Consider the following 12,218-nt stretch of genomic DNA (forward strand, 5'->3'; position numbering starts at 1 on the left):
TCACCGGGGTCTCTGGGGTCTCCATCGCAGGTGTGGGATCGCTGCTGGCGCGGTTCCAGCTGTCGGAGGGGCCCAGCTCGCCGGCCCCGCTGGCCGTGCAGTTCACCAGCGAGGGCAGCACCCTGTCCAGCTGCGACATCGAGCTGGTGGGCGCCGGCTACCGCTTCTCCCTCATCAAGAAGAGGTTTGCGGCAGGTGAGTGACCCCGCAGGTCCCCTCCGGCCGTGCCGGGATGCCGGGAGCGCTGCTGCTGTGTGTCTGCGCACTGCAGCTCGGGCAGGGGGGACAGACGGACAGCCTGCGTGAAATAAACCCTGCTGCCACCTGCCAGCCTTGGGCTTCATGGCTCACGCCTGCTCCCGCATGAAAGGCAAGGGTGGCATCTCCAGGGCACCTCCAGGAAGAGCTTTTGCCCTGTTGCTGCAGAGAATAACGAGGATTTTTCCTCGTTGCTGGAGAAAATAACAAAGATTTTTCCTCATGGCTGTAGAGAATAACGAGGATTTTTCCTCATGGCTGCAGAGAATAACGAGGATTTTTCCTCATGGCTGTAGAGAATAATGAGGATTTTTCCTCATGGTTACAGAGAATAACAAGGATTTTCCCGTGGGCAGGAAGGGCTGGTGGAGGTGGGCAAAAACTCCTGGGAATCAGGGCTGCTCCCTCCCCCCAGCTGATTTCTGATCCCGTTTCTAGGTAAATATTTGGCGGATAACTGATGGAAGCTTATGCAAGTCCATGGAAAATACTATGGAAAATACCCAAGGACTGATGTGCGCGGAACGGGTTTTAATTACAGTTTAAGGAAAATGAACTAAATCCTGCACTCGGGACATTTCTGTTGGAAGTGTCAACAACTTTCAGCATTTTTTTTCCTTGGAAAACACCATCTTGACCAGTCCTCCAGTATTTACTTCTAGATGTAACATTGTTAATGGTTTTAAAATGTAATTATTGTATTTGTAAATTGTACTCATTCCAGTAAGGCTGTATTTTGGCAGTTAGACACTTGAGTTTTAGCATTTTACCATTCATGAAATGGATGTAATTTAAACTGTGGTATATAAATCTAATAGTAGTACTGTTGAATGGCACAATGCTTACAGAGGTAGATTGCATTTTGTCAATATATACAATTTAAATACGATACTGGTAGCTGTTATGAAGGGGGTGCCTCATCAAAAGAGAGTTCAGTAGGGCCCACAGGCTGATTTAATTTTCCTTCAGTCCTTAGTACGTCTCACAGCAATCAATAAAAACCTTCAGGTTTAGCTGGTTTAACTCCAGAAACATACTCTTGGAAAGGTGGAGGTTCCTAGGACAGTCTCCCAGGAAAGAAATCTCACTTCTGCAAGGAGTATTGACTCCCAATTTCCAGCTCCGTGTTCTCTTACAGCTGCAGATTCCCTGTTGGAATCCCAGCAGCTCTTCCCTGCCCCGTGCCCGTGTATTTTGCAGGGATACAGATGAGGAAAGAAGCAGCAAAGAGGCTGGGTGGTCCCTCTGAGCTCCAAGCACGGGCACAAAGTGTCACTGTTGGCCTCAAGGATGTGTTTTCCCAGCTGCCTCCAGACGTTCGGTTTTTACGTTGCTTTGCTGGCTTTTTTCTGCCTTTGCCCCCCATTTTTGAAAGCTCTACGGGTTTAGAAAATGCTTTAAAGGATTGCAGCTGCATCTGCTTCTCTATTTTAGCACTCAGGCAGGGAAATGTGTATGGAAAACACTGGGAAAGGATTCCCCAGGGAGCAGGAGCAGCACGGGGGCTGTTGGTAGCAGCCAGGGCAGGAGCCCAGCTCGCCAGCACTGGGAGCAGCTGTCTTGTAGAGATGGGAAAACACATGGAAGTGCTAAACTGGAGAATGGGGGACAAAATATTATCTCTCTGTGTTTTCCCTGTCCCACTGAGTGCTGCTCATTCCTGTGGATCTCAGCCTCATCCCACTCCTGGCAGCACGGTGAGAGCGTTGGTGGCATTCATGTGCTGCAGCTGCTGAGCTGGGCTCGTGAAACAGGAGAATTTGGCAATTTTGGGAAGAAAACTGAAGGAACCTTTGTGAAATTCAACACAGATGCACAGAGGAGCATCCACGAATGGGGTGCTGGGACTTTGGGAATGCGTAAGGTGACAGAAAGTGGTGATTTTCCAAGTGTTGCCAGGATTAGAGTGGTGAATTTACATTGGAACACAGCCTGGGCATGTTGGGAAGTGCTTGCTCACGGAGCGGTTTGATGAAGGAAAACAGAGATCTGTGCCCATCTTAAGGGAAAAGAAGGAAATGTGGGGATATTTCAGGTGTGAGGTGGCTCCCAGGCTGAGATTTGGGGGGTGAGCTGTGTGTGAGATGACAGAAGGCAGCAGCAGGAAAGGAAAAGCTCAATTTGCTCCTGCAGCTTCCCACATCCTCACAGATTTTGGGAGTGCACTCCCAAGTGTTCCACTCCATGAATGATTTTCCCCCTGAACTGGAAATTTGTATAAAGTGTGCAGCTCACCCCTTTCTGACACAGAAATATAGGGGCAAACCCTAAGAATCAGGTTTATGGTGTGTACAATTGCTCCAAACCTATCCTTCCAAAAGGGATCTATGGCATAGGCCTGAAAAAAAAAATGGATTTATAATGTAAATATTACCAGAACATAGAGATTTTACTTTATATTTCATTTGAAAGACAAGGTGTTTACATTAGCATTGGGTTTTTGAGTGCTTTTTAAACAGAAAAACCCATAACCCAAAGCTCCCAAGCTCATCCTGTTTGAGCTGATGAACAAAACAGAGGTCAGTCACTTTTTGGGGACGCAGCCCTCACGGCCTGGAGAGAGAGATGGGAACAGCCTGGGACATTTTGTCCTATTTCTGGGACATGTGGGATGTGCCAGCACTCCCAGCCCCACAGGGACACAGTCCCAGCTCCAGGCACTGGCACCAACCCTGTGACACTGGGACCAAAAGCAGCGATTTGGGACAGGTTTTTCCACACTGCTCTTGCCAGTTTTTGGCACAGGGTTTTCTCAGAGTGCCCTGGGGTTTGTTGGGAGTTTGGTGAGAGCACCTGGCTCCAGAGAGGGACCTGTAGTGCTCAGGGCATTCTCAGAGCTCTGCCAGCTTCACCTCAGCTTTTAGGAAGGAAAATCTGTGTATTTGCAGGGAATTCATCTGTTTGGGGTTGCCTGGCCCCTCACAGAGAGGTGAAATGGCACTGGTTTGGTTCCACACAGATCCCAGACTGGTTTGGGTGGGAAGAGATCTTAAAAATCATCCTGTTCCACCCCTGCCATGGCAGGGACACCTCCCACTGTCCCAGGCTGCTCCAGCCTGGCCTTGGGCACTGCCAGGGATCCAGGGCAGCCACAGTAAATCTGGGAATTCTATTCCAGGGTCTCAGCACCCTCCCAGCCAGGAATTCATTCCCAATGTCCCATCCATCCCTGCCCTCTGGCACTGGGAGCCATTCCCTGTGTCCTGTCCCTCCATCCTTGTCCCCAGTCCCTCTGCAGCTCTCCTGGAGCCCCTTCAGGCCCTGCCAGGGGCTCTGAGCTCTCCCTGGATCCTTCTCCTCTCCAGGGGAGCCCCCCCAGGTGTCCCAGCCTGGCTCCAGCTCTGGAGCATTCCCAGAGGGAAGCACAGCTCTGTTTCCCAGCAGGGCTTTTCCCAAGTCAGGCTGAGGCTGGAGAAGGGGCTCAGCCCCCTGGCACTGCCCAGCCCTGGCACCCCCGAGCTCAGCAGCACCAGGATCCGTCTGGGTGAGCAGGAGGATAAATAAAGGAGGCATTCAATCATAAATGTGTGAATGCACGCACAGAGAGGCTTCAGCTCCATTCCTTCCATGGACATTTCCCTTTAGACTGTCCTCAGCAGCTTCTCCCAGAGGAATTTTCCCCTGGGCATTTGGCAGCCCACACCTGTAGAGTCAAGGTCCCACCGGCAGAGCAGGAGAGTTTTCCCCATGGACTCCTTCAGACTTGGAGTCTTACACAACTCTCAGCCAGCTCACGGTGCTCCTCACAGGAGACCTTTCAGAGCAGTTTCCTACTTTAACAGTATTTCTTAATAACTCTGAAATCTCTCAATAGTGGGAAGAATCACCAAATAATGAGCTTTTTGTTTGGTGTCTGCATTTTTTCTTAAATAACACTACGCTGTTTACATCTTCTTGGTTTTGTTGTCATTTGGTATTCCAGTGAAATTAATTTGCCTTCACTTTGCCCTTTCAGGTTTTATCTATCATCTTTTAAAACATAAGTGGGAAAACCTGCAAGTTTCTGTTGGAATGCCCTCCCTTTTTGGCCAGGCAGAGCAGGGATGGGAAGGGAAGGTGCAGCCCCCCTGCCACCCTTCCTGGGCTGCTCCCTGAGATCCCTCCAGCAGGAGCATCCTAAAAAAAGAGTCACCACCTCTTTCTCCCAGCAGAAGCATTTTTCAATGGCTGGAGTGCACTGAAAAGGTGACAGATTTTTAATTTACCTAAGAGAGAGTCAAACATTTTTTCCCCTACCCTTTTGTGGTTTTTATGTGAAAACACATTGGTTAAAACCCCTAATTTTGAAGCTAGTCATGACCAAAACATGTAATGCCATCCTGTTTTACTTTCCAGGTTAGAAATTACTGTCTCAAAGATTTCATTTCATAGCCAGAATTCTTCTGTTCCTCTTTTCCTCACGGCTTCCCAAGGAAATGAATCCATGTAGAGCCAGGGAGGTTTTATGATAATCAGGATTATTCCAGTCAGGATTTTAATTCTTTCACTGCAAGGCAAGAAAAAGATTTGCAGGAATACACCCTGCTCCTGCCTGGCTTCCCATGTCCCTTTAGGAGGGATGATGGTGCTGGCAGTGGTTCTTGGAACCACAAATGGATGGTGTGATGCTCTTCAAAGGCTTGGGGACGAGCAGGATGTGGTGGGACACACCAGATCCCAGCGAGGCGTTGGGGATGCCTGGTTCATCCATTAGAAATCCAGGTTTTCTGGGACAGTGGGAATCGCTGTGGATGTGCTGCCCCCATGTTGGGTTCCTCATCCACGCAGGAAGGGGTTTTTCACTCCCAAATGTTGTAAGGGTGATGAAATCCCCTGGTTGCTTGGATGACATGAAACAAACGGAGATGTGGCATGGTCTGAGCCAGGATTTGGGTTGGGATGTGCCGGGAAGCTCCCAGAGCTGGTGGGAGGAGAGCCCAGGATGTGGGACAACCCCACTGTGACACCCCAGCAGTGAATCAGATATCCCCAGGTATCACCCTGGACCACTTAATGAACTCCCTCGTGTATAAAATGTTTATAAATATTTGTGGATGAAGATACACAGGTCTATTTTTAAGATTTAAGTTAAATAAGTTAATGAATGGCTGGCCTTTTCTGCCTGAACGTGCAATGAGATATATTATACCTTTAGTCTACGATGGCCTAGGTACTGCTTAGTCTGTGATGAAAACTTTGCTGCTTTCCTACTGTTCTCAGAGAAAAAAAAAACAAACAACCTATAAAAGACGTACAGGTTTGTTGCACAGGGACTACTGCAGCGAAGCTTTGTATTTGACCACTGGTAATATGAATGTGTTGTATTGACTTGTTGAAGATAATCATGAAACAACATATTTTAAATGTTACTTGCCTTATAGATTAGAGTACGACTATGTGGATATCATTTTTGTAAATACTGTTTTTTATAAATGTCTCTCCTCCATCCTCCCCGTCACCAATTTCACCGACTCTCAAATATGCAATTATTTACCATGCAGAGCGTTGTGACAAAGAAATCCCCACGTCAGAACAAAGTTTATTCATTCTATACATAAGAACCACATGAAATACCCAACTGAGTTGCAATTTAAATGTGATTATTATTATTTTTTTCCTTGAAAATAAACAAAAAAATGTAAAACATTTCTTTTTCTGAGCCAGTTTTGCTTCCAAGTGCAGGATCACCCACAGAGGAGCAGGCAGAGGGATTGAAGGCTGGCCCAAAAAAGGGTCCCTGTCCCAAAACCCATCATTGCTGCTGGAGTTACGTGCAGTGTCCCAGCATGGGGACAGGTCGAGGGTGGCATGTGGGGACACACGAAGATCCATAGGGATCGTGGGGCTGGATGGAGCTTGAGGGAATGGGGCTGTGGGGACATGAGGGATGTGGGGCTTGGGGGACCTGTGGAGGCCATGGGGACACTTCAGGGCTGTGGGGACATGAGGGATGTGGGGCTTGGGGGACCTGTGGAGGCCATGGGGACACTTCAGGGCTGTGGGGACACGAGGGTTTGTGAGGATCCACAGGGATCACGGGACACTGTGTGGGCTATAGGGACCCATGGGTGCTGTAGGGACCCACATTTTGGGGGGCTGTGGGAACCCATGGGGGCCATGGGGACCTGAGGAGGTCACAGGGACCCTCAGGAGCCTTGAGAACATAAAGGAGCTGTGGGAACATGTGGGGACATTTGGAGGCCATGGGGCCACACGGAACCTTTAGGTTTATGTGGGGACGTGTGGAAGTTGTGGGACCATGCAGGGACCTGTGGAAGCTGTGGGGACACAGAAGAAGCTGGAGAAGCTGTAGGGATACGTGGGAGCCATGGGAACCTCTGGGGCTGTAAAGGAACCCAGAGACCTGTGGAAAACATGGGGACATGCGGGAGTCATGGGAACCTCCCCACAGGGAGCCCTGGGAACGCCAGGGACTGCAGGAATATGTGGAAGCCATGGGGACACACAGGGAGCTGTGGGGACCCGTGGGAGCCATGGGCACCTGTGAGGGCTGTGGGGACACACAGGTACCGCTGGAAACTATGGGGAACCGGGGGAGCCGCAGGAACTCACAGCCATGAGGGTGGGAATGGCGGGGCCGGGAACGTGGGGGGACGAGGCGGGGAACGGGAATGGGGAGGAACGGAGGCCGGGCATGCGGGGAAATAGAGGCGGGGAACGGGAATACGGAGGGATAAAGACCAGGAACTCGGAGGGTGGAGTCGGGGAACGGGAACGCGGCGGGTGGGCTCCGCTCCCGGCGCCTCCTCCCCTCACGCAGCTGAGGGCAATGGAGGGCGCTGAATCCCCTGCCGAGCCTGGCTCGGGTGGGTGTCGATTGCCCCTCTAAACCCTTCAGCGCTGCGATTGTTCCTTCCTAAACTCAGTCTTTGCCCCGCAGGGCCTGCCAGGCGCTTCCCGGTGGCGGCGGTGGAGGAGATCCTGAGGGATGTGCTGGGGAGCGCCCTGAGGGAGCGGCGCTACGAGCCGGGGCCGTGCCGGGAGGCGGCCAAGGACATCGCCGAGGTGGGACCGGGACGGGACACTTGTGCCTCCATGAGTGTCCCAAATGTCCCCCAAAAATGCCGATAAAGTGTAAGATAAAGGCTGGAGGCGGTGTCAAGGCGCCGGCAGGGGCTGCTCAGAGGAGGGTGCAGACATATACGAGTTAGTTAATGGATTTACGGGTTGGTTTGGGTGGGGAGGGACCTTAAAGCTCATTCAGCCTCAGGGACATCTTCCACTGTCCCAGGTGCTCCCAGCCCCAATGTCCAGCCTGGCCTTGGGCACTGCCAGGGATCCAGGGGCAGCCACAGCTGCTCTGGGCACCTGTGCCAGGGAACAATTCCCGATTCCCAATATCCCGTCCATCCCTGCCCTCTTGTCAGTTCAGTACCATTCCCCCTTGCCCTGCTGTAAATCCATCTCCATTTTTGAACCCATATGGACTGATTCTGTTTTTCCCCGCAGGTCGTTAAGGCGCGGGTCAAGGCGCTGGTGGTGCCCAGGTACAAGATCGTGGTGGTGGCACACATTGGGCAGCTGGGTGGGCAGAGCCTGCAGATCAGCAGCAGGTGCCTCTGGGATCCCGAGAGTGACACCTTTTCCTCCTACGTGTTCAAGAACACCTCGCTGTTTGCTGTGGCAAATGTCTATGGTGTGTATTTTGAATAGGGAGGTGGTGGAGTTTAGCAGCAGGAGAAATTAATATTCAGCCTAACTCTTCCCTGGCTCTGTTGATGAAAATATCTGTGAAGGACCAAGGTACTCTCACCTGCTTTGAAATGTGAGCCTTTGGGTGAGTGGAATAAGGGTCCTTCCCAGGGTTTTCTCTGGGAAGTGGCTTTCTATGGCACAGTTTTGCAGCTGATTGCTGCTTTCAGAGCTTGCTCTGTAGGGGAAATATTTTCAGAATATTGCCTGTAAGTAATGCTTTCCCTGTTCTCCTCCAGGAAACATTACTGGAAGTATTTGGATTAGGGAATAAACCATGGGTTTTGCCTGCCCACTTTTGGGGCTGGTACTGATGGTCCTAACTCTATCCTGGTGCAGCCATTCCCCACCGAGTTGGGTCTGGCTCACCTTGCTCTGAATCTGAAACCAGACTTTTTGCTACCCCTATTTCCCAGCTGAAACCTGCTGTTAGGTTTTCCTGAGTCAGAGAACAAACCTATCACAAGCTGCTTATTTGATTACATTTTAGGAGCAAAGCTGAAACCAGAACAGTAGTTAGTTGGGAAGTAATACTTCATCTACTCATGACTAAAAGTTTAATTCTAACCCACTGTAAACACTGTGAAATGCAGACAACCTGAAGCCACTTGCTGGTGTGCACTGTGACATTGAACACCCAAAAGCTACAATTAAAGAACACAACTGAAAGGAGTGTGGTTTATGTCATGATTATTTTAATCCCTGGGAGCTGTGACTCCGAGCTGCTGCGTTTCAGCACAGGGAGCTGATCTCTGTCCTGCTGCAGCCCACGTTGCAGCAGGATGTGGCGAGCAGCTTGGCTGCCTCACGCTTGCTGAGCACAGGAACTGTGCTGGTGTTTTGCAAGTCTTGCTCGGGTTTGACGTCCTGGGGTTCTTCTCTGTGGATCCCCAGCCTCGGCTCTGGGTGTGGTGAGAAGTCAGCATCACCTTCGTCCTCGTGTGGGAAATGCTGGGGGTTTTCACTCTCTGTTGCAGGAAAATGAGAAGCTAAAAGTAAAAATTCGTGGGAAGATGAGTAATTCATGCTTTTTATCTTTACTAGAAAGACAGACCAAGCTCCAGCCAGGGAGCTGAGTGTTGCCCTCTGATAAGAGCACCACATCACGGACTCCTCACTGTGAGGAATCATCTGTGATCAACGTGGTAAAACTGAGGAGTTCAGGGATTTATATTGAAAAGTGTCCTGTGGTGCCTTGAGTCTTACACTAATACATTGCTCCTCCAGGAAAAACTCTGATTTGAGGTGTCAGAGGCTCTTGACCAGCACGTTAAGCTGGACCTGGGGGGTTCCTGAATTGCAGGTGTTGCATTAAGGCATCAGCTACCCCAGATTTCTGGGTGTTCCCACAGAAATTACAGTCCAGCTGCAGCTGAAGAACCTCAGTACCTCTGGGCCTTGTGCAGTCTGTAAAGGTGTAGTAGCTCTCAATTTTTAAAAGCAAGGTTCTTCAACAGATTTTGGGGAGGGGGTTGCCCATGTTACCACTTTTGTTTAAAGCTGCTGCTACAAGAGAATTTTCCAAAAATGGAGATGTAGGAAGTGCAGAAAGCATCTGTTGCTGTCATCTGCCTCTGTTATTTTCTTGTTCCCTATTTATTTTGATTAGAGTACATGTCTAGCTGTGCATGTAATGGTTGAATTTTCTGACCATCAAACCAAAATTTTCTGAGTATCAAGAAATGTGCTATTAAGTATAAATATATACAAAAGCATGTGAAGGTGCTTAAATTGCAGAGCAGATATACAACATGCTTTAATTACGAAGTTCTATAAAGTTTCTGGTTTCTAGTGGGGAAAATGGAGACCATAGCAAGGCACTTGCACTGACTTCAGCAAAACTTGTCACTGAAATGAGATGGCAGAGAGATTTTCAGTGGTAGTCTTGCCTTGGATCCTGTTCCTCAGGTGAGCTTAGAAATTCTTAGAAAGTCTTAGAAGTCTGAATTATTTTTCCTTAGCAAAGCAGTGCAGGAAGCTGAGCCAGACAAGCTGCAAGGAGAAGGAACAGAGTGCAGCCCGTGCTGGGGGGTTGAGCTGCAGGGATTGAGGGGAGCAGGGGATGTGCTGCTCCCCAGCCCCTGGGATGCCCTGGGATCCCATGGGATGGTGCAGCAGGCAGGGCAGGCCCCTGGGATCACTGGGATCCCATGGGATGGTGCAGCAGGCAGGGCAGGCCCCTGGGATCACTGGGATCCCATGGGATGGTGCAGCAGGCAGGGCAGGCCCCTGGGATCACTGGGATCCCATGGGATGGTGCAGCAGGCAGGGCAGGCCCCTGGGATCACTGGGATCCCATGGGATGGTGCAGCAGGCAGGGCAGGCCCCTGGGATCACTGGGATCCTGTTGGATGGTGCAGCAGGGCAGGCCCCTGGGATCACTGGGATCCCATGGAGGGTGCAGCAGGCAGGGCAGGCCCCTGGGATCACTGGGATCCTGTTGGATGGTGCAGCAGGGCAGGCCCCTGGGATCACTGGGATCACTGTGATCCCATGGAGGGTGCAGCAGGCACAGCAGGCCTCTGGGATCACTGGGATCCCATGGAGGGTGCAGCAGGCAGGGCAGGCCCCTGGGATCACTGGGATCCTGTTGGATGGTGCAGCAGGGCAGGCCCCTGGGATGCCCTGGGATCACTGTGATCACTGTGATCCCATGGAGGGTGCAGCAGGCAGGGCAGGCCCCTGGGATGCCCTGGGATCACTGGGATCACTGGGATCCCATGGAGGGTGCAGCAGGCAGGGCAGGCCCAGGCCACGGCTGTACTCACCCCGCAGGGCGCGGTCCCGTCTCCAGCGCGAGCCGCCGCAGGTGAACACCACGGCTCTGATGAAGTCTCTCCCGCAGAGCCTCACCTTGCTCCCTTCCCCTCTCCCTTCCCGTGCCAGGAGCAGGAGAGCGAGGCAGCCCAGTGCCAGCAGGGTGCCCCTCATGCTGCCAACGTGCTGCTTCCCAGCTGGCTGTGAGCTGGCAGGAGGGATGAAGTGGGGAATTCTGCTGGAGCCATCCCATTTATACCAACGGTCTGTCCACTCCACTGGGTAACAGCTCACTCTGAGGGTGGCAGTGTTTGCTGCAAACAAATAAACTGCTTGTTTCTGGTCATGTTTGAAGTGCTTTGGGATCTCAGTCAGGTATGAAAGATTTCTGAAGTCTACGTAGCTGCTTTACTGGGAACACCTGAGGTGTAACAGTTTATGGGGTATGGCTCAGATGGATGCAGTTAATGTGTGTTCTGCCAGAACAAAAGGGTGTTTGTGATGGGATTTGTCCTCAGTGGGTTTGGTGTCTGTGTTCCCCGCACAGCCTGATACCCAGTCCTGACTGGGGTCTTTTTGTGTTGGTGCTCCCAAAGAAGAATGGAATGAACTAATGAACTCCTCCCCATGATGTCAGCATCGTGCACCTCTTCATTCCCCACCTTGGTTACTGCTAACTGTGGATGCTTGTGGGGAAACCCTGCCAGTGCCAAGCACTGCTGAGAAAATCCACTCCAGAGGGGCTTGTGCCATATATTGATATCCCAGCCAGGATTCCCAGTGTGCCAAGAGACAGGACATGATCCTGCAGCACATGGAGCTGAGTCTCTGCTCTGGGAGCAGAGCTTGGTTCTGAGTTACTGGTTCCTATTGTTGGCTTTGGCGTATTTACGTTTCTATAAAAAAATCCTTGCAATAAAATGCCTCTAAGAGGAAATTTCTGAGTTATATAGTCAGAAATGCCATGTTTAAGAACAAAATACATGACGAACTTTGGAGATCTTGAGCCCTTCCTAGCACCACAAGGATTTTCCAGCACCATAAAGTTACAGGTAATTGATTTTCACTGTGTGCAGGGTGGGTTATGATGTGTTACAGAAAGCTTGTTTTTTAGCAGTGAGCAAACAGTCACGGGCATGAATGGAAAATACAGGGTGTATTTTGGTCAGATTTATAATAATGATTAACAAATGATTCACCTTAACGAGTGTCTTTCCTTGAAACACACCAAGATGAATTTTATGTCAGGGGGAAGTTTGCATGTGCCCTGTCAGGTGTGCAGCACACAGAGGGAAGTGGATGTTAATGCAGCACAAATGATCCTTAATTCAGTGCTGTGTTTGAGTGCTGGCTGTTTATTGTCAGGATAATGAGAGAGGCTGCATGTTGTGCATCTATAAAATACAGGTTTCCATACGTAATGTGCTCGGCAGCAGGGCCACAGCTTGTGCTTTATCACTCCTCTGGAGATGCTCCCTGTTTCCTGTGGCCAGGAAGTGCCTGGAAATCCT

General features: G+C 50.7%; 3 protein-coding genes across 3 annotated transcripts in view; 2 read left to right on the forward strand and 1 right to left on the reverse strand.

The window, feature by feature from the left end:
• LOC118689411 (SH3-containing GRB2-like protein 3-interacting protein 1) overlaps positions 1 to 5,883 on the forward strand; it is a 53,213-nt gene extending 47,330 nt beyond the window's left edge. The window contains exons 23-24 of the mRNA XM_036387664.2: positions 31 to 195; positions 697 to 5,883. Coding sequence (XP_036243557.1) covers positions 31 to 195; positions 697 to 719 — 188 coding nt within the window. The 3' untranslated portion in view covers positions 720 to 5,883. The remainder of the gene's footprint in view (positions 1 to 30; positions 196 to 696) is intronic.
• Positions 5,884 to 6,995: 1,112 nt separating this feature from the next.
• DYNLT5 (dynein light chain Tctex-type family member 5) lies at positions 6,996 to 8,622 on the forward strand. Its single transcript, XM_036387853.2, has 3 exons — positions 6,996 to 7,064; positions 7,139 to 7,263; positions 7,708 to 8,622. Exons 1-3 carry the CDS (start codon positions 7,028 to 7,030, stop codon positions 7,909 to 7,911), a joined length of 366 nt encoding a protein of 121 aa, XP_036243746.2. The 5' UTR covers positions 6,996 to 7,027; the 3' UTR covers positions 7,912 to 8,622.
• A 60-nt stretch (positions 8,623 to 8,682) lies between these two features.
• On the reverse strand, positions 8,683 to 10,881 carry INSL5 (insulin like 5). Its single transcript, XM_036387383.1, has 2 exons — positions 10,719 to 10,881; positions 8,683 to 8,918 (listed from the first exon to the last, which is right to left on the reverse strand). Exons 1-2 carry the CDS (start codon positions 10,879 to 10,881, stop codon positions 8,683 to 8,685), a joined length of 399 nt encoding a protein of 132 aa, XP_036243276.1.
• Positions 10,882 to 12,218: the final 1,337 nt, after the last annotated feature.

The sequence above is a fragment of the Molothrus ater genome, chromosome 9 (genome assembly GCF_012460135.2).
Source record: "Molothrus ater isolate BHLD 08-10-18 breed brown headed cowbird chromosome 9, BPBGC_Mater_1.1, whole genome shotgun sequence".
In the NCBI taxonomy this organism is placed as follows: Eukaryota; Metazoa; Chordata; class Aves; order Passeriformes; family Icteridae; genus Molothrus; species Molothrus ater.

Excerpts from the sequence above, each read along its gene's own strand:
- INSL5 (XM_036387383.1), bottom strand. The coding sequence starts at position 10,881 with ATGAGGGGCACCCTGCTGGCACTGGGCTGCCTCGCTCTCCTGCTCCTG. Across the intron at positions 8,919-10,718 it reads ACGGGACCGCGCCCTGCGGG|AGAGTGAAAACCCCCAGCAT; the intron begins GTGAGTACAGCC and ends TTCCTGCAACAG.
- DYNLT5 (XM_036387853.2), top strand. The coding sequence starts at position 7,028 with ATGGAGGGCGCTGAATCCCCTGCCGAGCCTGGCTCGG. Across the intron at positions 7,065-7,138 it reads CCCTGCCGAGCCTGGCTCGG|GGCCTGCCAGGCGCTTCCCG; the intron begins GTGGGTGTCGAT and ends TTTGCCCCGCAG. Across the intron at positions 7,264-7,707 it reads CGGCCAAGGACATCGCCGAG|GTCGTTAAGGCGCGGGTCAA; the intron begins GTGGGACCGGGA and ends TTTTCCCCGCAG.